General features: G+C 39.1%; 1 protein-coding gene across 7 annotated transcripts in view; it reads left to right on the top strand.

The window, feature by feature from the left end:
* dclk2a (doublecortin-like kinase 2a) overlaps positions 1-25,079 on the top strand; it is a 343,959-nt gene that overhangs the window by 54,231 nt on the left and 264,649 nt on the right. For all 7 annotated transcript variants that reach the window (XM_073042911.1, XM_073042910.1, XM_073042912.1 and 4 more), the window contains exon 2: positions 1,828-2,159. In XM_073042911.1, the coding sequence (XP_072899012.1) occupies positions 1,828-2,159 (332 nt within the window). The remainder of the gene's footprint in view (positions 1-1,827; positions 2,160-25,079) is intronic.

Here is a 25,079-nt window from a genome sequence, read left to right as displayed (position 1 = left end):
AAATGCTGACCCGCCCACTTTGACAAAAGCCGAGAATGATCAAAACTACGAATATGAGTTTCTTGAAGGAAAGCAATGTCAGCTTTGAGTTGTTTAATATGCAAGAAGACCTTCCTTCTTTTAACAGGATGATTCAATCCCTTTACATTCCAGCTCACAAATTTAAGTGTATTAACCATTATCAATTGTTAGTGCATAGAAGGTAGCAGGCATATAAAAAAATCAAGCAGTACAGTAACAGTCTGGGAGCAAAAATGTAAACATAGATCCGTAGAATCAAAACAGAGACATGTCCTGAATAACAAAAGAAACAGTGAGTAGTGTTGGAACTGGAGAACCCACCCTATCCTCGCAACCCAAAACTAGACGGCTACCTAAAAAAGCAGCTAGCTCTACCAAAAAAATTAACCCAAATATGACTTCCAGTTCCGTATCATTAACAAAAGTTCCGTATAGATAATATAGCAAATAATAACTAATTTATGCACCAGAAAACAGAATTACAAATAAGAACAACTTCAACAGAAGTATAAAACTTAATACAAAAAAATCAGAAGAGAACTAAAACTAACCTACCCGCAAAAAATTATAAAAGATTAAAAGAAAAGAAAAAAGGAAGGGGGAAAAGGGGGAAATTATAAATTTAAAGAGAGTACTTATCAACCATTTACGGAAAAAAAAGCAAAACTTAAACTATAAATCAACCAACAGGGAGGCCTTCAATAAAAACTCCAAACCTCCAAAACAAGTTAAAGTCAATTGTAGTTCTCTATAGATAAAGTTATACAAAAGTAAGATAGATTACACAAGTAAAATCTAAAAGTCCGCAGGGAAACATTAAACTCAAATTGTCTATTTAGAAAAAACGCACCAAGTCCAGGGAGAGATTGACTACAGCCCTTAGAGTTTCAATAGTTAATGTCTGAATTATTCAAGTAAAGTCTGAGGCTAATTAGGATTATTTACAATTCTGGGCTTTATCAATAGAGCGAGTTCAAATACATGGATATATTTTTTATATATAAAACACTGATCTTACCTCAACCAGAGTATTACATTCATTTCTAATCACCATATTATTGGAAGGATCTAAAGGCATTAGAGAAGGTCTGGAATGGGAATGGTTCGTGGATGAGAGACAAAAGTGCAAGGTTAGATTGGGGAGCCAAGGACTCTCGAGAGAGAGAGAGGCTGAGGAGAAACTTATAATACATTAAACAATGAGGGGTTGGAAAGAATTGCCCAGTGGAAGCATGGTCAATGTGGATTGATTAACAATTAGACTTCACAGGTATAAAATAAGGTGGAAAAGAATTAAGTGTTACATGGAGAGAGTTCTTTCTATGCTGTGTTTGTTGGTTTCTGGGATGCACTGCCGGCCAGTGTGGAGGAGACAGGTTCTTTGGGGGGAGGGATTGGATAAATATTTGGTGAAGAAAAATAAAAGCAAGGAAATGGAGTAAGGGTCATGGGGTGGAACTAGAGTGTTGTTCTGGTAGAGAGTTAGCATGGACATGATGAGCTGAATGTGCTGTCAGGATTCTTTGAAAACAACCCATTATAATGTATTTTCATCATTGTTATTTGTGGCCTATAGACAACATTTCTTGATTATAAGAGTATAAGTGTTTTATAGCTTAGAATGTAGAAGATTGTATTAGTATAAGTACACCTACATTTCTTTGAATTGAAAACATCATAATCTATATTTTATCAGTTGTGCTGAATGCCTCGTCTCACAATGAATGGATACTTTAAAAATAAAAAATAAAATACAGCTCTAATTAAACTAAAGCTGTGAGTAAAATGTTTTCTTATTTTAAACAGGTGAAAGCTATGTCTGTGCATCCAATGAGCCATTCCGTAAAGTTGACTACTCCAAAAATGTCAATCCAAATTGGTCTGTTAACATCAAGACTGGAACGTCCCGCTCTCTGTCTTCACTAACAACAAGAGGGGAAGGAAAAGAGACCAAGGATTTTATCAGGCCTAAACTGGTGACGGTTATCCGCAGTGGTGTAAAACCTCGCAAAGCAGTAAGGATACTTCTAAACAAGAAGACAGCACATTCATTTGACCAAGTTTTAAATGACATCACAGATGCTATAAAGTTAGACTCTGGTGCAGTCAGAAGGCTCTACACACTTGATGGAAAGCAGGTAGGAAACAATGCCACCTCTGATCAAAGATCTTGTTTATATAATCTTTATCATAGAGAATAAGGTCGAAACTTGACTAGTACATGGCTTGCATTTTGTGATAATTTTGATGATGCAGTAAGGACCTTCCCACTACTAAGATGTCTGTGAAGGTCAGAAAATCAGACATTCATGAGGTATGTCTATACACAGAGGCAATGTTTACACAAAAGCAGGCGTACAAATTTTCTAGATTGGAATATTGCCATTCTTTTAATTCGGCCCTGCTTTGTTTTGTAACGCCAAAATATAAAACTAATTGCAAGAAAAAGATGGGAACCCAGGAGAACGTGTCGTAGTTCATTTTTACTTTAAGCAAGGCGTGCAAGTATGGCATGTCAGTGTGATGGTGTACGGTATTTACATATAACCTGCAATGCGTTATGTAAACAACAAAGAATGCTTAATTGAACAATATATTTATAATGTTACTCAAATATTACTGTAATATTAAATACACAGCAGGCCCCACGCTTAAATTTCTGTGATAAACATTCCATATAAAAGGTGAATTTACAGCATGAGCTCAGCTCTTGAGAGTTTCTTTGAATTGAAGTTAATGTAGAATTGTGGATTAAACAACAAACTGATTTTTTTTTTAAACTGTGATTTTTGGTTTCAGAGCTTTATGTTGTTGCAGTGTCTGTAGGGGTGTGAATATAGGTTAGACATTTTCCTGGAGATCTAGTCATGTGACATCTGATCAAATGGCCGTTGATAATGCGGGATCACATGATATTTAGTCATATTCTGTGAATTGCATGAACTGCACAAATATGGGACATTTCTTTTGAGTTGCAGTATGTGGAAGGTCAACTACACTTTCCTGTATTGAAACACCGACTGTACAAGTAGCTTTTTTTTCTTAGAAATGTTATGTTGCAGTGACCAAAGCTGCTCTGACTTTTCAGAGGCTCTAAGAGAAGATTCTCCTTTTAAAATGTTGGGAAACTTCTCAAGTCTATTTGATCCCAGTGTGGCTAAACCAACTGTTTGGATCATAGAAACATAGAAAACCTACAGCACAATACAGGCCCTTCGGCCCACAAATTTGTGCCATACATGTCCCTACCTTAGAAATTACTAGGCTTACCCATGGCCCTCTAGTTTTTTAAGCTCCATGTACCTATCCAAAAGTCTCTTATAAGACCCTATCATATCCGCCTCCACCACCGTTGCTGGCAGCCCATTCCACGCACTCACCACTCTCTGAGTAAAAAAACTTATCCCTGACATCTCCCCTGTACCTGCTCCCCAGCACCTTAAACCCGTGTCCTCTTGTGGTAACCATTAAAGCCCTGGGAAAAAGCCTCTGACTATCCACCTGATCAATGCCTCTCATCATCTTGTACACCTCTATCAGGTCACCTCTCATCCTCCTTCGCTCCAAGGAGAAAAGGCCGAGTTCACTCAACCTATTCCCATAAGGCATGCTCCCCAATCCAGGCAACATCAGTTCAGAACCAGCATGATCTGATACCAATGGCCTCAGGGTTCAGGAGCTGGATTTCTCCCTTTGCCAACAGTCTTGATCAGGAGTTCAGGACTTATTAATTTCATTGGGGGGTTGCTAGACATTGGAATAGATGACATAATTACTTAGTAATTATTTTCCTTTTAGTTTAGTCTTAATTCATTTTATAACCATTACTTTTTTTGTTTTTAATTAATCAGTTCAGTTTTAATGGGCCATGAATCTCCAGCTATCAGTGATGTTTATAAAATTCTATAATTATATAATGTTACACACAATAAGTGGTTGATGGTCATTGTGGACTCAATGGGCCAAATTAACTGTTCCTGTGCACTAGGTCTCTGACACTATCACTCGATGAGAAAATACAGGACCATTAAATAAGCCAACCAGCATTTGTGAAAAAAGAAACTGATGTGTCATTTCAGATCAAAATACCTTCACCAGAACTGGAAAAAAGAGAAAGCAAATTAGTTTTAGCTAGCAGAGTTGGTAGGTGGGGGAGGGAATTGGATAGGGTTGGCCAGAGACTCGGTAACATCATCTGGTAGATGGGTTAATGAGGCAGTTAGAGAGGGAAAAATGGAAAAAAAAACACTCTGAAAGAGAGTGAAAAGCATGAGTGTATATTGCTGACAAATTGCAATAGCTTAGACTGTGTTAAAAGAGAGAGAAACTGAACCAATATCATAAAAAGATGGCTTTTGGCAGAAGCAGGCCGTTTTGATACAGGGAGTTACCTGAAGGAACAGCATTTAACGTTGAGTCCAAGAGGCTGCAGCTTGCTGAACATAGGATGAAGTACTTTTCCTGAAGCAAACATTGGGACTTGTTATGATAATACTGGAGACAAAAGACAGGTGAGAGTGGGAATTGGATGGAAAACAACAGGGGGTTGAAGTCACCCCTGTGTACCGTACTGATACTCCAAAGCAGTTACTAAATCTGTATGTAGTTTCTCCAGTGTAGGAAAGAGCATATCCTGAACACTGAATACAGTTTACAAGTTTGGAAGAAGTGCAAATGAGTTGCTGCTTCAGTTGGATGGTAGTAAGATGAAGACATTTTATACACGTTTAAATTGATAGCCTTCACAGGTGGCAAAAACCTGTTAGTAGCTTTGGTTGCCACATATATTGAAGGGTTATAGATTCATACATTATGCAAACAGACCCTTCGGCCCAGCTAGTTCATGCTGACCAACGATGCTCATCGAAGCTAGTCCCAGTTGCCTGTGCTAAACCTTTCTTATCTGTGTACCTGTCTGACTGTGTTTTAAAAGCTGCTAATGTACCTACATCAACCACATCCTAGCATGGTTGGAGCTTCACGTGCAGTAGCTTGAAATGCAGTTGTCATGTGGACCTGACCACTAAACTCTAGAGTTTGGAGACCAGAAGCATATCCAGCCCAGGTCCGTACAGGTATTGTGAGGACTACTGAATGCAGTCCCGGACAGGGAGATCAGATCAATATAAGACCATAAGATATAGGAACAGAATTAGGCCATTTGGCCCATTGAGCCTGCTCCGCCATTTTATCACAGCTGATCCAGTTTTCCTCTCAGCTCCAATCTCCTGCCTTCTTCCTGTATCCCTTCATGCCCTGACCAATCAAGAATCTATCAATCTCTGCCTTAAATATACATAAAGACTTGACTTCCACAGCTGCCTTCACAGGCAAAGAATCCACAGCTTTACCACTCTCTCTAAAGAATTTCCTCCTTATCTCTGTTCTAAAGGACAACACTCTATTCTGAGGCCATGTCCTTTGGCTTAGACTCTCGTGTCGTAGAAAATATCCTCTCCACATCCACTCTATCAAAATCTCTCCTTTGAGAGATTTCAATGAGATCACTTCTTATTCTTCTGAATCCTAGTGACTGTAGGCCCAGAGACATCAAATGTTCTTCATATGACAGGCCATTCAATCCTGGAGTTGTTTTCATGAACCTCCTTTGAACTCTCTCCAGTTTCAGCACATCCTTTCTAAGATAAGGGGCCCAAAACAGCTCTCAGTACTCCAAGAGAGGCCTCATCAGTGCTTTATAAAATCCATTCTGTCTGAAGAATAGAAGGAAGCATTTAATTTGTATCCTTGGAAAGTACTTTATAATATTATTACATTTTGTGATATATTTAGAAACTGGAAAGATGAGGAATGAGCATTTGCCAGATTTGAGGTGTTAAGCCTGCAGTTCAGTTGCTCATGATAGGTCAATGTGGCTATGTAGCAACATACATTTTCCATTAGTCCATACAACTGTACAGGGTTTTATGGAGTATCATGTGAAACAGTACGTTGACAGGAGCAATATACTTAACAGAGAAATATACCTGCTGCTTGTTTCTCATACTAGGGCCACAAATTCATCAGGACATCAAACATGAGTGGAGGCGTTATTGTTAGGATAGTGATAGCCAGTTTGGTCTAAGGGCTCACAAAACATCTGCAGTTATGCACTGGTTAGGGTTAGGATTTATGTGAATACCCCGCGGAAGGTCAGAATCACAGTGAAAGAGCATGATTACCCTTCTGACCTCCTCTGTCTTCAATTATTGGGGCTGCTTTAGGACGACTGGATGGTGGTGATAGGTTCAGTAGTGTCATTACATCAGTATATCTTGTGTATGGAGAACCAGGATAGAAATTCCAGAAATGCATTGTGATTTTAAGTAAAGATTTGTTTCATTGTGCATAAAGAGATTGCACTGTTCATTAAAATTTCTGGGCATGAATGTCAAATAGACTGTGGAAGCTGAGGTGGTCCTGCAACCACATCTTGTCTGACCTAGTCTAATCTAAACTGCGGGCCTAAATCAAAAAGCAAAACACCTCAGCTACTCAAAATCTAAAATGGAAACACGATTGCTGAAAATACAAAGGAGGTCAGGCAGCAAATGTGAAGAGAGAAACCAAGTTAGTATTTCAGGCTGATGACATTTCTTTAGAATTTGAATAGTGTTAAACTTGAAGGAATGAAGGGATGGAAAGAACAAAGAGAATGTCTGTGACAGGGTGACTAACAAAAGGTGGATAATTTTTCATTGGCACCCCCTATAAGAGGGTTTGAAAATTTGTTTGAGGCCCCTAGTTGGCCTGGAAGATGTGTAAGTAGAGGGAGGACAGAGCAGGGAGAAAAATCTGCTGAAACAGCAGAACACAGACCATGGCAGTTGCTGGAAATTTGAAGAAAAGGAGAATGTACAGAAAGCTCAAAAGCTCAAGCAGCTTCTGTGAAGAGAGAACAACTGCAGGATGTTAGGACTGCCCAGTGGTTGAAAAACAAAAAAATGGAACTGCCCTTGTTAACTGAAGAGTAGGTGCGAGGGTCTGCCATTCATGCAAAATGTTACTTCCTGCATTATGGATTTTTATTTTCTGAAATAACCTTTGGTCTGTAAGCTTATTAATATAAATTCTAAGTGTGCTACAACCAAGGGTTTTCCTTTATCTACATCATGTTCCTTCTTCAGAGAACTCCAATAAATTGGTCAAACAGAATTTCCTCTTGGCAAAAGTAAGTTGACTCAGCTTGACTACCAAGGTCTCCAGTGAATTTGTAGTATTGTATTTAAAACTCTATATTGCTTATATCAAGACCAGTTAGAATTTGCCGGTCTTAACATAGGCAAATCAAATACCAGTTTTTGACTCACACATGTACAAAATGTAGATAATACTTGGAAATATTGCCTATATTAAATTTTATGAGTCAATGTTTAGGAAGTTATTAAGTTGTGAAATGTATGTCATAAAGCAAACATGTATGGTTAAATGGATGAATCTATTGCTAGGTTCTTGACTCTGATTTAAAAAAGAAATGTGGAGGGAGCAGGGTTATGGTCACTTAGAAATCCTGGACAAGTAAGAACATGTCTTGCTAAAGATAACAGGTTGGGAAATATTTTTTGTATTCTGGTGCCTTCCAGGCAACTGGACAGACGGAGAAGTTAGCAGTCTGCCAGTTGGGAAGTCTGGCAACTCTTGTTTGAAAATCTGCTGAGTCCAGACTCTGCATTTAAAGAGGTTGGGGATTGGTGTGTGTGTATGTGAGAGAGATCTTATGGCATGCTACTTTACTTCCTGAGAAAGCTGAAGAAATTTGGCCTGTCCCCTAAAACCCTCTCTGATTTTTATAGATGCACTGTAGAATGTGTTCTTCTAGGGTGCATCACAACCTGGTATGGAAGTTGTCCTGTCCAAGACCGGAAGAAGCTGCAGAAGATCGTGAACGCAGCCCAGCACATCACACAAACCAATCTGCTGTCCTTGGACTCACTTTACACCGCACGCTGTCGGAGCAGTGCTGCCAGGATAATCAAGGACACGACCCACCCAGCCAACACACTTTTTGTCCCTCTTCCCTTTGGGAGAAGGTTCAGGAGCTTGAAGACTCGTATGGCCAGATTTGGGAACAGCTTCTTTCCATCTGTGATAGGACTGCTGAATGGATCCTGACCCGGATCTGGGCCGTACCTTCCAAATATCCGGACCTGACTTGCACTACCTTACTTTCCCTTTTCTATTTTTTAAATTATGATTTATAATTTAAATTTTTATTATATTTACTATTGATTTGTACTCCAGGGAGTGCGAAGCGCAGAATCAAATATCACTGTGATGATTGTATGCTCTAGAATCAATTGTTTGGGGACAATAAAGTAAGTAATGGGGGTACTGTTCTGATTTGGTTGGTGTGGGTTTGGGGAAGTGAAACGGCATGAAAGTTTAAGAGAAGCACTTATGCTTTTCTTGGCCAACAACCTATGCTGGAACAGCCTTCTGGTTCCAGTAGCATAGCCCACTTCATCTACCACATTACAGCACCAGGATTGGGGTTCAATTATACCACTCCACTCTGTGTAAAGAGTTTGTATGTTCACGTCTTGACCACTTGGGCTTCCTCTGGGAGTTCCAGTTTATTCTCGCGTTCCAGGGAAATACAGGTTGGCATTAGTAAGTTGCCGGGCATGCTGAGGTGACACTTGTGGGCTGCCCTAGCATATCATTGATGCAAATGACTCATTTAACTGTGCCTCGTTAAATCCCTTAAAATCAGGGGATTTTACTGATGTTAAGGTTTAGTAGAAGCAGTGTATCCTATTTGTTACTTTATACACTCATTGGCCACTTTATTAGGACCTCCTGTAGCTAATAAATTGGCTACTGAGTGTATGTTCATGGTCTTCTGCTGCTGTAGCCCATCCACTTCAATGTTTGACGTGTTGTGCACCCAGTGATGCTCTTCTGCACACCATTATTGTAACACATAGTTATTTGAGTTACTGTCATCTTCCTGTCAGCTTGAACCCAGTCTGGCCATTCTCCTTTAACCTATCTTATGAACACCTACAGAACTGCTGCTCACTGGATTTTTTTTTTGTTTTTTGCATCATTCTCTATAAACTGTTCTCCATGAAAATCCCAGGAGATCAGCAGTTTCTAAGATAGTCAAAATACCCCATTTGGCACCAACAATCACTCCATGGTCAGTCACTTAGATCACATTTCATCCCCATTCTGATACTTGGTCTGAATAACAACTAAATCTCTTGACTATATTTGCATGCTTTTGTGCATTAAGTTGCTGCCATGTGATTGGCTGATTAGATATTTGCATACAGGCAGGTGTACAGGTATATGTTATAAAATGGCTGCTGAGTGTATTTATATTTTAGTGTGGATCTTAAATTGCCTGTCATACTTTATTTTGAATTGGAGTTAGAAAGTTTAGTGAAGTGTTTTGATAATGTCTAGTGGTTACTTAGTATCATAAAAAATAATATAATGATAGTGTGTCTGAGCCTTCACATATCCTGCTAAACCAGGGGTTTCCAGCCTGGGGTCCACAGACCTGTCGGTTAAGGGCATAAAAAAGGTTGGGAACCCCTGTACTAAACCATTATGTATAAAGTCATTCACCATCACATGTGCAAATGGAATATAATATGTTTTACACTCCCCAGAATCCTGTACCCAGAAAAAGAAAAAAATAAAGTTAATTCAAATTAAAATTCTAATACTCTTACTCATGTTTTGAAATCCCTCAATGGTTATTTGGTAATTGGTTCATTGCACTGGGCAACAATTTTTTGTGAGGTGTAGCATCCTCAGGAATTTATGGTTATGATAAACTGCTTGAAGCTCCACACAAATATAATTTCATACTACTTGTATCACGGAGGAATTTGGAGAAACAAGAAATTAACTTTTATTGAATATAATGCATTTTATTTCATAATGATGCTGACACTTTGCAACAGTTCAACTAAGCTGAAAATGTTTTGTTGATGATTTTCGATTGTACTCAGTGTCTGAGATGGGAAGAAGTCTAAATGGGAATGCAGAAAGTGAATCTTCAATGACATGTTGCAATTCATGGTTTTGTATGCTTGAAGCATGTTGACAATCAACATAGTTTGGTGCTCTGTAGTTACTGAGAAAATTTTCAGCAACATCTTTGAATGTCTTCCATGCAATTTTCTCCATTCCCACGAGAAGTTATTCAAATTGCCTGTCATTGATGACCTGTTTGATTTGACTTCCTTAATCTTGCCATTAGTTATTCTGGGAAACACCTGTCTCAAATATAGAAATCGTTCACCTTCCTTGTTCCTCATTTCCACAAAACTTTTCGTAAGGCCCAGTTTTATATGAAGAGGAGGCAAAAGTATCTTTGTTGGGTCTACAAGGAGCTTATGCGCCACACTTTTCTGCTCTGGAACCAACTGGTTACAGAGTGGCCAATCCTTTTTAATGTAACGAGTTTCTTTAGCATAGTTGTCCCATTCACAAATGAAACGACAGTACTTGGTCTATCTGAGCTGCATTCCTAGCAGCAGTATTACTGCTTTCAGATCACCACAGATGTTCCATTTGTAGTTGCTGTATTCTGTGTTTCATCAAAACTTCCAATGTTGGTAGTTTTCTTTCATGTGCACTGTATAGCCGATTGGTATTGAAGGGTGGACATTGCTGTTGTGTAATAACACAGTTTCCAGGCTGTACTGGAGACTCAATAAAAAGACACCATGTTGTGGGTCATGCTTGTAACCCAAGCTTACTGAGGCATGCCTGGAGAGGATAGGAAACCTTTCATCTTACCTCGTGGGCAGCATTTTAATTGACTTGAATTATGAATTGAAATAACAGTTATAGGTGATTGGTGCACGATAGAGAAACTTCTTGGTGATTTTCATGATCAGCAGCCTAAAATCCATAAGATACACTCAAAAGTATTCAGGGAGCAAAATCTGTGTTTTCTAGTGTTATTGTCACATATATCAAGATATAGTTTTTTTAATTGAATTTTCAAATAGGTTACAGAAAGAAAAAAATTATCAACCCTTCCCCTCTCCCCTTAACCCCTCCCCCTAACATATCCCTATATAAAAAAAAGAAGAAAAAAGAAAGATATATCAAGATATAGTGATAAACTTGGCTTTGCATGCCAGCTCTACAAATCACTCCAAAACACAAGTACATCAAGGTGCTACAAAGAAAAAGGCAACAATAGAATGCAGGACTTGAGGAACCAAGAGCTCATCTTTATTGAACAAGAGGCTCATTTAAGAGTCTTCTAACAACAGTACTGCTTCAAGCTTTTGTATCTTCTGCCTAAAGGAAGGTGAAGAAGAAAGAATGACTGAGATGGGAGTGGTCTTTAATTATATTGGCTGTTTTCCCAAGTGTAATCAGAGCCAGTAAAGTGGAAGCTGCTTTTTGTGATGCACTGATCTGTGTTCACAACACTGCAGTTTCTTACAGTCTTTCTTATAGTCTTACCGCTCCTCATCTTTGGAACCTCTTCCAGCCTTAGAAACCTCAGAAATATCTCCATTCATTTGACTGAAGCCTCCTGAATATCCTGATTTTAATCATTCCACTTTAGATCACTGACTACCTAGGACACAAATTTTAGATCTCCCAACCACCATTTCTCTTCCTTTAAAACACTTTTAAAATCACTTTCTAATTTCTTTTGTACCCAGGGCAAATTTTGGTGATATTCATGTGAAGTATTTTGGATGTTTACTATGTTAAAGGTGTTAAATAAATACAATCTGCTGTTGGGAAACCAATGTAACTTAAATTCAATGTTAATCAGATTCCTCACCCCAGCTCTCATATTAGAGCAAATTTACTGTATGTTGTATATTTGATGGCAAGAGTTGTTGATGCAAGTGATGGCTAGGGATTGTAGGTGGAATGTCTCCCAATTTTAATTCCTGAACCTCAGCTGACTGAAATGTTAAGTGGTGAAGATGATGTTTGAGCCCAGCAATCAGGAAGCAGATTTCTTAGGGACATGAGGACATGGCCCTTTACAGTATATTGCGTAGATACCAAGGGGCAGAGAATGGGCAGATTTGGAATGTCTCCGGGATTTGATGTGGGGTCTGGAGTGGAGCTTTTGTGCAGTCTGGCCTTTGAGGAATCATGTTGACATGTTAGTGCCTCATCGTAGGTTTAACTTGGATATTTTGCACAGTGCTGACCTCCTGCGATTTAAAATGAAAACTACATCATTACTCCTTCACATAATCATGCTGAGACTTTCACAGTTCAGTTAAGCCGTAGTCTGGCAGTGATGGACAACCTCTGTACGACTAGTTTCCTAACATTTAATCTGCAGTATGTCAAGAATGCAAATAAAATCATATTGCAATAATTTTAACAAAAAAATTGCCTTTTATCTGCAGGCAGATGGGTTAAATTCAGACTTTATTTCCTTGTTATGTAGCTTCTTCTTTTGTTCTTATTGTAATACTGTGTTTATTAGTTTTACATGAGCTGTTGTGCTGGAATGCTATGAGATAAATTGATGATTTAGATTAAATGTCCAGCACCTTGAGGAATAGAATCTCTGTGTCAGTAATCTGTTTATTGCATTTACGTACCTGAGAATCTAACCCCAGTAACATGAAGTTATTTGAGTCATGTTTAATTATCCATTTGGAAATGCGGCAAGTAGTCAAAGCTAATGTGCTTTTGTCAGGGGAGATCCTGAAACTGATTGATCAAATTTTTTACTAGAGGTAAAAAAAGTGCTATTGATGTGTTCATAATGGACCTCAGTAAGGCATTTGACAAATGGGGTGCTGGCCTAAAAGCTTGGAGTGAATGGGTTACAGGAAATAATGACATTGAATTCATGATTGACTTTGTGAGAAGATGCAGAGAGCGAGGGTGAATGATTTCCTTGAGATTGGAAACCATTGACCAGTGGGGTACCACAGGGAGTGATGCTGGGACTCTTACTCTTTGTTATATAAATTAATGGTTTGAATATTAAAGTCCAGGTGGTTAATATAATAAATATTATGAAATAAGCTGCAGAAAGTTGTAAACTTAGTTAGCTCTGTCATGGCCACTAGCCTCTGTAGTATCCAGGACATTTTCAGGGAGCGATGCCTCAAAAAGGTGCATTCATCATTAAGGACCCCCATCACCCAGGTCATTGCTACCATCAGGAAGGAGGTATACGAGCCTGAAGGCATATACTCAGTGATTCAGGAACAGCTTCTTCCCCTCTGCCATTCGAATTCTGAATGGACATTTAACCTGTGAACACTACCTCACTACTTTTTTTTGCACTACTTATTTAACTATATTTTTATATATAATATTTAACATTAATAATCAGAATCAAAATCAGGTTTAATATCACCAGCAAACCTGATTCTGCTTCTGATTATGCTAGTGGTGTCCACATCAGGGAAATAAATATACAGTTTGGAGAGATGATTAGTAAGTTTGCAGATGACATAAATTTTTGTTGAGAGTGAAGAGAGTCCTGGATTACAAGATATTATTGGCCATTTGGTAAGAAGGGCAGATGAATAGTAGGTGTAATTTAATCTTGATAACAATGAGATCATTGAGTCTTAGAGCTCCAAAGCACAGAAAATATTTAGTCTGTGCAAAGATAGGAGGAGGGCAGGTACTGTTGAGGAAGCAGGGAATCTGCAGAAATACTTGGACAAGTTTAGAAGAATGGGCAAAGAAGTGGCAGATGTAATATAGTGTGGGGAACTGTATGGCCACGGCCTTTCGTAGAAGGAATAAAAGCGTAGACTGATTTATAAACGGGGAGAAATTTCAGAAATTGGGTGAAAAGGAACTTGGGAATTCTCATCCAGGATTCCCTGAAGCTTAACTTGTAGGTTGAGCTGATGCTATGGAAGACAAATGTAATGTTCACACTCATTTTGAGAGGACTAGAATATAAAAGCATGGCTGTAATGCTGAGGCTTCATGATGTATTGGTCAGACTGCACTTGGAGTATTGTCAGCAGTTTTGGGACCCTTATCGAAGAAAGGATGGCAGGCATTGGAGAGGGTCCAGAGGAGTTTAATAAGAATGATCCTGGGAATGAAAGAGTTAACAGTTGAGGGACTTGTGATGGGTCTGGGTCTGTAATTGCTGGAGGTTAGAAGAATGTGGGAGGATCTCACTGAAACCTATCAAATATTGAAAGTCCAGGATTGAGAGGATGTGAAAAGGATGTTTCCCATCGTGGGGGAGTCTGAGACCAGAGGGTACAGCCTCAGAATAGAAAGATGTCACTTTAGATCAGAGATGAGGAGGAATTTCTTTAGCCAAAGAATGGTGAATTTGCGGAGGTCATTGCCACAGATGGCTGTTCAGGCTAAGACATTGGCTATATTTAAAGAGGAGGTTGATAGGTTCTTGATTACTAAGGGCATCAAAGTTATGGGGAGAAGACAGGAGAATAAGGTTGAGAGGGTTAACTAATCAGCCATGATGGAATAGTGCAGTAGTTTTAATGGACTGAATGCCCTAGTTCTGCTACTTTGTCTTATGGTCTATATGTTATAATTGAACCCACATCTAATACTTCCGTTGGCAGCTCATTCCACACTTGAAGCACCCTCTGAGTGAAGTAGTTCTCCCTCAGATTGCCCTTAAGTATATCATCTTTCACCACCTGTGACCTCCAGTTCTAGTCTCATCCAGCCTGAGGCTTGCAAGCATTCACTCTATCTAGACCCCTCATCATTTCATATACTGCAGTAAAGTCTCCCATCATACACCTACACTCCAGAGAATAAAGTCAGAAACCATTCAATCTATCCTTGTAACTCAGGTCTTTAATTCCATGTAAATTTTTTGTGCACTCTTTCAAGCTTATTGCTATTTTTTTCTGGAGGTAGGTGACCAGCACTGCACACATTACTCTAAATTTGGCCTTAGCAACATCTTATACAAGTTCAGCAGAACATCCCAACTCAATGCCCTGATTTATGAAAGCCAATGCGCCAAAAGCTTTATGACTGTATGAGGGGTGATTGATAAGTTTGTGGCCTGAGGTAGAAGGAGTCAATTTTAGAAAACCTAGCGCATTTATTTTTCAATATAGTCCTCCTACATTTACACACTTAGTCCAGTGGTTGGGGAGCATATGAATCTTGGACTTCCAGAAAGTGTCCACAGATGGGTGATTGATAAGTTCATGGCCTAAGGTAGGAGATGAGTTATACAGCTCTCGTTACATGCACTTGCAGGTCAACTCTTGGAGTGATTATGCAGAAAGTTTGAAGTTAATAACTCATCTCCTTCTACCTCAGGCCACAAACTTATCAATCACCTCTGATGAGTTATTAACTACTGGAGTAGGGTATATCCAATCAATGGTGAGGCCCTGGGAAGTATTGAGGAACAGTGGCACTTCAGTATAGAAATCCAAGGATCCCTGAAGGTGGTACCACAGATAGTTAGGGTGATGAAGAAGGCATATGGAATATCTATCTTTATTGTATAGGGCATAGTGTTGGGGTTAAGTACAAATGTATAAAACATTAACAAGGTCACAGTTGGGGTGTGCTGTTCTCGTCACCACACTGCAGGAAGGCAGTGATTGCAAAGTAGTTTCACCAGGAAGATGCCTAGGATGGAGCATTTTAGTCATGTTGAGAGACTGTATAGGATGGGTTTATTTTCTTTGGAGTGGAGGAGACTGGGAGACCCAGTTAAGGAAGTGGAATTACGAAGGGCATAAACAGGGTTGATAGTAAGAAACTTCCGCATAGTAAAGGTACATAAAATTAATGTCATAGGCTTAAGTTAAGGGTTAAGAAGCTGAGAGGAGTTTCAAGGAAGAACTTTTTCACATAGAGTTTGAAATCTGGAATGCACTGGCTGGTTGGTTGGTGAAGGCGGGCACTTTTTTAAGATGGCACTAGTAAATGACCTGAGTATAGATGTGTACTTGATGGCTGGCATAGACATGGGGTGGGGGGCCCAGGGGCCTGTTTCTTTATGTGTTCCAGAGCAACACACTCAAAATGCTGGAGGATCTCAGCAGCTCAGGCACCATCTATGGAGAGAAATAAACAGTCGATGAGGAGGTGTGGGCAACTGCAGCCTCAATGGAGGAGGAAGGGAAATCCCATTGTTTGAAGAAGGAGGATGTATCTAATGTTCAGGGAAGGAAAGCCTCATCCTGGGAAAAGATGTGGTGGAGATGAACGAACTGAGAAAAGGGAATGGCATTTTTACAAGAGACAGCATAGGAAGAGATATAGTTAAGATAGCCATGACTATCGTAAGTTTATAAAAAATATCGGTGGACAGTTTGTCTCCAGAAGTAGAGACAGAGAGAGATCAAGAAAGAGGACAGAGATGTTAGAAATGGACAAAGTGAATTTAAGTGCTGGGTGGAAGTCGGATGTAAAGTTGATGAAATTGACGAGCTCAGCATGGGTGTATGAAACAGCACCAATGCAGTCATCAGTGTGTTGCAGAAAGAGTTGGGGGGCATTAACAACACTGATCACCAGTTAGACCCCTTGCAAAAGGAATCAAGAAAATGGTCAAAATGCATTTTAAAACAGTCTTTGGGTTGTTCATACCAGGAAGAAAAGTGATAACAACTGAACTTGCAGGGTTCCCGGTGGAACTTCATCCAAACTACTGATATCCCTATATTGAAGTAAGTATCTAGGTGACTTTTCTGATATAACAATGAGGCAGTAACTTGGGAAACCTGGAGGAATCTGCAAGCACCTACTTGGAAAATTCCTTTGACTAGGAGATTAGAAGTCAAAGTAACTTTGATCTCCAGAGTGGAAGAGTTCAGGCACAAGATTATGACTTGGGAGGAGTTGAGGGGTGTCTTCCTTCTGATTGTCGTATTTTTCATTGTTGATAGCATTGCAATAGCCCAGTTTATGAATTCCTGGTGCATTAGGGAGGTCCAGATGGAACTGTGTCCCAGGCTACTTTCTCAGCATGGGCCCTTCACTGATGTGCAGAACTTTTTCTCCTAACCCAGGGTTCCCACCCCTTTCTGGGTAGCTGGCCACAAGCATAATAGTGTATCTCATAAATGAAGTGTTTCTAGTAATATCATCACTAAAGTGCCCATTGCGTGATTATCTCAGCAACTAACTACTGGAGAAAGCAATATTTGTTACCTTTAATTCACTGCGTGGACATGAAGAAATATCTGAACCGCTGGCAGTCAGCTTTGAAAATGTCTAGTCAGTTCTTCTGGCAATCACAGAATGTTCTTAATAGTACAATTACAGAAAAAAAAACAAGCCCAATATCTTCCAAGATTCCAGCAAGACTGTTCCATTGTAGTTTCCTAATTATGTTGGGAGAGACGGGAATATGTAAGAAACAAATAATAAGCGTAGTTAATGGCACACTTGATCTCTGATAGCACGCACGTCGAGTAAACTTGAAATTTTGTCAATAATGACTAAAAATGCCCTCTGTGTGATTCAATTTCTAGGGGGGCAGTCTTTTGCCAGCAAAATCATCTGTTTGAAACTGTTTGTTCTTTTTGCATTGGTAGAAGGCTGGTGATTTGAGAAGATACTTATGTTTAAAGCAACTGCGATCATTCGTCAATGAGGTATGCGTGCTCTTCACTGAACTCATTCTGGCTCTGGGAGCTAGAATAAATTTTCTTTGAGACAACATGCAAAAAAATTGCATTACATTTTTAATTCTTAAGAAATTTTCTTAAGAATTGAAAGGTAGGACTTGAGTGGTGTGCATTTATGAATGTTCAGTGTTATGTTTTGTAAATTCAAAATATTAAACTATTTCAAAGGAAGACACGGGAGTCTGAAAAGCAGGTCTAACAGAGTTTACATTAAGCAGGGCACACCCATAACACATGGTGGCATGATGATGTATGCAATTCACATATTTAAAAAATAACCTGTAATTATTTAAATGAACAAGAATGATTGATCAACAGCATATTTACAAAATTACTCAAATATTACTGAAATACTAAATACACAACACTCCTTCCTACTTAGCTATAAATTCCAACTCAATATAGAAGGTATCACAACTACATACACAGTATGTGATATAATGCAACTACTATATACAGTCATCCACAGCAGAGTAATTTTTAAATTATCTCATTCATGCCTAATTGGTGTGGAGGCTTTCTTACTCTTGTGAGATAAAGTCTTTGACAAGGGGGATCACACTGAAACTTGTGGCTGTGAAAACAATCTCAGGTTCTTGGGCCTCCTCTATACTGGTTATAGGAGTTGACACTGAAACTGCAGGAAGTAATCCTGACAGTGATAGCCACCTTTTTTCTTCCTTTTTCTTCTTCTAGTTTGTGTCTTTGGTTTACAGGAGCATTCTCTTATTAATCCTTCTATTGCTCCCTTTGTGATCTGGTCTCTCCTCTTGGTTTCCTCATTCACAATATCATCTGATAAATCCACTGTTTTCGTATCTCCATTGAGTCCTTTCTTTTTGATCTTCCATTCATCCAGCTGGGCTTTGGTCTTTGCATCTACTTCTACAAGTAGCCTTTTGTCTCTCACTTGAACTCCTTGCAATAGCCTTAATGCACACAGAGTAAATTCTGGTTCTTTATACTCACAGAATCTGAGTGCTTGCAACTCTCTTGAAGCTCCTTGAACTCTCTTCCAACTTAAAACAAAATCATATTTTGCCAGAAATTATCGGAAGTTTCCTCAGGTAAGTTATCTACAAAAGCTGTTGTAGTCGGACCACTGCTTTCATTACTTTCAGACTTCCTCTGACCTACATAGTCCTTCCTTGGTCCAATATGCTTTCCAACCAGAGGCACAGAGTTTGGCATCAACAGTTGTTTGTTCTCTGTTGGGCAATGGTTCACGTTGTTCAGCATGGAGATCTTTGTGGCATCATCCAGTACCTTTCTTAATTTGGTTTCATGTGGCTTCATTGCAGGGGATGTGGTGTGCAAATGGTGGATGGATCTCCAATCAAGTTGTAGTTATCTCAGCCTCCACAATGCCGATCTTTCTGTTTTTACCGTATACTAGCTCAATGTGGCTTGTTGGTTATTGTATTCCACAGTTATGAATGTCATTCCCACAGGAGTTATCTTTTCTCCAGTATAAGTTCTTAGTCGGATATTTGCAGCTTCAGTTTGGTATGTTTGATATGCTGTTCAAACTCACTTTGTGGGATGACTGAAATAGCTGAGCCAGTGTCCAATTCCATTTAAATTAATTTGCCGTTCACTTCTGGGGTAAGCCATATTGATTGTCTGTTGTTAATTTTCACACTCTAAATCTCAAGGCTACCCAAACCTGTGTCATTCTCATCATTATCAGACTTTTCATCTACAGCATGCAGATTAGTGCTCTGCTTGAAACTGCAATTTGTCTTTTTCTCTTTTCTGTGCAGTCCATTTATTTATCTGCCTGACATGCTCTTTGTATGTGACCTACTTTGTTACATTTTCTGCAAGTTTTACCTTTAAGCCTGCATTTGTTTGGTGCATGTGAGCCCCTGCCACAATGGTAGCACTATTTGACCAGCTAGTTTCTGTGTAGAATCCACAATTTTGGTCACGCTCACCTTCATACAAAATGTTGGAGGAACTAGGCAGGCCAGGCAGCATTTAGGGAAAAGAGTGAACAGTTGACGTTTTGGACCCTGACCCTTCATTGACTGTTCACCTTTTCTCATAGAGTTGCCTGGCCTGCTGAGTTGCTTCAGCATTTTGTGTATGTTACTTCGATTTCCAGCATCTGCAGATTTTTTTGTGTTTACGCTCAGTTTCATTCCCGACTGCAACTCAATTGTGTCTTTGTCTATCTACAGTGTCCATTGAAACAGTAATTTCAACTACTCTTTTGAATGCAAGTTGTGCTTCAGTTAGGAGCTGTTTTTGAATGCCTTCTTGTAAGAGTCGACAAACTAAATGATCTTTTAGTGTATCATCAAGCCTATTACTGAACTGACAATCCTCAGACAATCTCTTCAATTCAGCCACATTTGCTAAAATGGTCTCCTATTGATTCCACTTATGAAACCTAAAGTGTTCTGCAATCAACAATGGCTTTGGTTCTAAGTATTCCTGAACTACTTTGACAATATCAGCAAATCTTATTTCTGTTATTTTGGTTGGAGCAGTCAAACTTCAAAGCGAACCATATGCCTTTAAACCCAATGAACTTAGCCAATGGAAGTGAATGCCAATTTTGCTATTTCATTTGCTTCATAATACTGATCAAATAGCTCACTATACATGAGCCAATTACCCATTATGCAATCAAGTTCGTCAATCTTTCCAATGTAGCTAGCGATTTCAACTTTTATTTCTGATTATCATCCAGTACTCACTCTTTATGAACTAGTGAATTCTTCCATTTTTCTGACTTAAAAAAAAACTTGATCATGTCTTCCCTGCTGAAGAATATATGCTGCGCTGCTTTTAATTTGACCTTCCGAACTTGCTTGGTTCCGTATTTTACTCGCCATTTTTCGCTGCATTGTTTTAGTTTGAACATTTTGCTGCACTTGACAGATTGGTAGCCATCTAGGGTTGCTTTTAAAAATGCCTTGTTACCATTATGTTTTGTAACTTCAAAACATTAAACCAATTCAAAGGAAGACATGGGAGTCTGAAAATTTGAGTCTTAACTTCGAGTTTAAGCAAGGTGTGCCCATATCACGTGGTGGCATGATGATGTACGCAAATCACGTTTTTTCTTATAACCCACAAATAATTATTTAAATTAACAGGAATGCTTAACAAATTTACAAGACTTCTCAAATATTACTTAAATATTAAATGCACAACAACTTCAACTTAGTAGTCCTGTTCTAAAATACATATCTTACAGAGCATAGGGAGCAGGAAATCCTTCAAGGATGGTTATGTCATGGATGATTTTTTTAATAAGAGGAGATGAAATTCCAGTTTCAACAGATTTCCTCCTTTATATTCAGTTATTTCTTTCCTATGAGCTTGATAACTTACTATGTATTAAATTTAGGCTCATTAGAGATGAATAGCTGAAAAATAGGTTGTGATTCTACTCCACAACACTTTAAGAAGTCTGAACTGGAATCAGGAGCCGTGGCTAGTTGGCTACCCTTTATCTCTATGATCTATCTGACTGACAAAGTTACTAAAATTCAGTGGGCCTAACAAAATACCTCAGGACAACAAAAAAATTTAAATCTTCCTGGATGGATAACATTAATCATTAAAATATGTTTGAGGAATGATATCCTTACATGTTGACTAAAGACCTCTGGTTTACATGAAGAATGCAGAATGTAAAAGATCAGGATTATGTCATTTTGCTGCTCATTCATGCCTCCTCATGGGTGATCCAATGCATCAGATCGACACATCTGTGTATAGTAGCACTGTTCTTAGCTTCCTGGATTGTTATTCCAAGGCTTGGAATATTAAAGGTACTGTACTGTAAATTTGAAACTCCCCCAGCAGTAGGGAAGTATAAGTTCCAGTGATTCAAGTACTGAAACTGGCTTTATTTAGTTGTCAATATCTAATAGTGAGCATAAAACTACTGATTATTGCATTACCCCATCTGACTCAATAATATCTTTTAAGAAAGAGAATCCAATAATGTTGTTAATTCTTAAGTGCCTCTTCTGACAGGATATTTATCACTGTCATGGGGTCCCAGTCTGATGTTAGCAATAAACATAACAATGTTTTAGTGAACCAAAGTAAGTGCACACCAATTATTGGACATATTTGTGTTACTTACTGTTTTCTGAATCTGCAAATGAACTAGCACATTAACTCTGTGCCCCAACATAATGATTTTTTAAAAAGTAAGATATATTTTCTCTGCATTCTAAATACAGAACCTCCCAGCTTTAGACATTATATTCCATCTTCTTGTCTGCTCACTTATTTCCTATCCTTTTAACTTGTCTACCTTTTGCAGACTCAGCGTTTTCTCAGAGCCTACTCTCCCATTCACCTTTGAAACAGCAAAAAAGTTGGATACAGAATATACTGTTCCTTTATCCAAATAATTAATGTGAATTGAGTATTGCAAGTGCCATGGGGATGTGGCTTAACACCCTTTGAGCCTTATCTGTACACTTCTGTACATATTTGTGCAGGCTTATGCTTTCTACAAAAATGGGAAATGAATGATTTTCCTTGATTACAGAGTATGTAGTGCTGAACAATTACCTTTGACACTCTGTGGATCCTCAGCTTGGGCCACACTGGAATAATTAAGAAGCCAAGTAGTTCAGATTGGTATTGACTTATACTCAGTGGCCTCCTGTACCTAGTAAGGTGCCGCTATGTGTATGCTCGTGGTCTTCTGCTGCTGTAGCCCAGCTGCTTCAAGTTTCAATATGTTGTGCATTTAGTGATGTTCTTCTGCACACCACTGCTGTAATGCATGGTTATTTGAGTTACTGACGTCTTGCTGTCAGCTTCAATTGGCCTGGCCATTCTCCTCTGACCTCTCTCATGAATAAGGTGTTTTTGCCCATAGAACTGTTGCTCACTGGATGTTTGTTTTGTTTTAGCATACCACTCCCTTGAAACTCCAGAGACTCATGTGTGTGAAAATCCCAGGGGATCAGCGGTTTCTGAGAAACTCAAACCACCTGGTCTGGCACCAACAATCATTGCAAGGTCAACGCCACGATTCTTCTCCCTTCTGATGTTTGGTCTGAATAACAACTACTTCTTCTCCTTCTTCTCGCATTACCACCACCTTCTGCTCCAGAGTGCAGATCAGCTGATGGACTTACATTCTAAATCAATCTCACCCATGCCCAGTAACCCTTTTAATGTGAATTCTTGCACTCCCAATTCCCTTAGGTTAATTCTCATCATCTCTCTTTGTATCCCATTCTTCCTGCAACTCAGAACTACATGTTCTACTGACTCCTCTTCCTGACATTCCTCACATAATCCTGTCTGATGTTTCCCTATCATTTTCAATGTTTTGTTTAGTGCACAGTGCCCCAGCCTTAACCTAGTCCACACAGTTTCCTCTCTTCTGTATTCACTGCCTACCCTAGAACCTGTAACACTCTTTTGAATTTGATATAAATGCCTCCCTTTCCCCTCTCTGTCCCATCTTTCTTGCCACATTTGGATAATTCTTTCCCAGATTATACACTTAGCCTTTATTTTGCTGATACTAATGTGCATTTCTATATTTTTCTTTCCTTAATGCCCTCTTTGCCAACTCATCCACCCTCTCATTCCCCTTCACCCCTACATGAGCTGGATCCCATAGAAATTTTACCTGACCTCTGATTTGCAACCCTTGTGACTGACTGAAGGACTTCATAATGTACGTCTTGCCAGCTGTTTGAGTGAAAAGACCTTAAACTTGCTAGAACTGAAGATGAATCTGAGCATATCAACACTTTGACTTGTCTAGTTTTCTCCACCCATCGCAACACAACCAACACTGCCAACATCTATACTGTATACACCCCTAACTTATTAGATGTTCTTCTGCTGATTCCAATTGCTTTTGTGGTATAGCCACCCCAAACCCTGTCACTCCTGTTTCAGGTTCCTTAACACCATCCGTATAAATCTGAGTATAACCACTATACTTTTCCATCACATGATAGTTAAATGCACTTACCAAATCAGTTGTATATTTTCCTTTCCTTTTTACCTCTAACAAATGCCAGGCTATGTCAGGCCATACAATTTTCTATGGAGCTACAACTGGATGAACTACTGAAGGACTTATCCTTAGATCAAACACTCCACATTCTTTAGCAATATCATTCCCTACCTGACTAATGTTATCCCTCTGAAACTTCCCATTCTCCCAGAACTCCTGCAACACTCCTTTTGCAGGGTGAGAATCATTGTGCCCCTGAAAATTAGCCCAGTAGTTTGCCATCAATTGCTTCCTTCTTAGCTCCAAAGGCAGTACTCCCAATTCTACCTGTAGGGCTGATATTGATGATGTTTTAAAAGCCCCACTGCACATTCTTAAAGCCTGAGCCTGAAACACATCCAGTTTCCTTATAAGAGACCTAGCTGCTGATCCATATGCCACACTTCCATAGTCCAACACAGATCTTACTAAAGCCACATACATTCTCTTCCAACGCTGAACAACTTACTCCCTATTCCCTACCAGTCAAACATCTCATCACATTTATTACTTTTTTCCATTTCTCCTCAACTTTCCTGATATGGTCTGCCCATGTTAACCGTGAATCAAATATAACTCCCAGAAATTTAAATGATCCAACCCTTTCTAATTCTATCCCATACATCCTTAACTTCTTCCCTACCTCAGTTCTTTTCCTGGTGAAACATACAGTTTGAGTTTTTTCTACTGAAAATCTACATCCCTAATCATAACCCCACTCCACCACTTCAGTTGCTCCTTGTAGCTTCCTGATTATATGCTCCATGTTCCTACCTCTTTTCCACAAGGCCCTATCATTCACAAACAGTGACCTATCTATATCCACTGGTACCATTGTGAAGACATCATTGATCATAATGATGAAGAGTAACGGGCTAATCACACTACCTTGAGGTGTGCCATTTCCCACTATATGCTGATTTGATAACTCTGACCCAATCCGAACTTGAATTTTCCTACCAACCAAAAAATCTTTTATCCAATTAAAAACTCTCCCACCAATCCCCATCTTGTGCAGTTTAATTAACAATCCTTCCTTCCACATCATGTCATAGGCTTTTTCTATGTCAAAAAACACTGCAACTACTGACTCTTTATTTGCCTGGGCCTTTCTTATTTCTGTCTCTAACCTTATCACTGAGTCCATGGAATTCCTTCCCTTCCTAAAACCACTCTGATAACTTGCCAGCATTCCCCTCTTCTGAAGCTCATATGATAACCTTTCTGTTATCATCCTTTCTATTATCTTGCATATATTTGATGTTAATGCTATTGGCCTGTAGCTAATAGGTTTTGATGGATCCTTGCCAGGTTTCCTTATTGGAATTACTACTGCTTCTTTCCATGCACTTGGTAATCTTCCCTCCTCCCACACTCTGTTGTAAAGATGCAGCAACTTTAAGAGCGCTCCTTCTCCTAGATTTTTTAGCCTACCATAGCATATCAGATCTTTCCCTGGGGAGGCTGGTCTCAATCTCTTCATTGCT

This window comes from Hemitrygon akajei, chromosome 4, assembly GCF_048418815.1.
Source record: "Hemitrygon akajei chromosome 4, sHemAka1.3, whole genome shotgun sequence".
Lineage (NCBI taxonomy): Eukaryota > Metazoa > Chordata > Chondrichthyes > Myliobatiformes > Dasyatidae > Hemitrygon > Hemitrygon akajei.
Note: the sequence above shows the minus strand (reverse complement) of the source record. Positions and strands in the feature narration are given on the sequence as shown.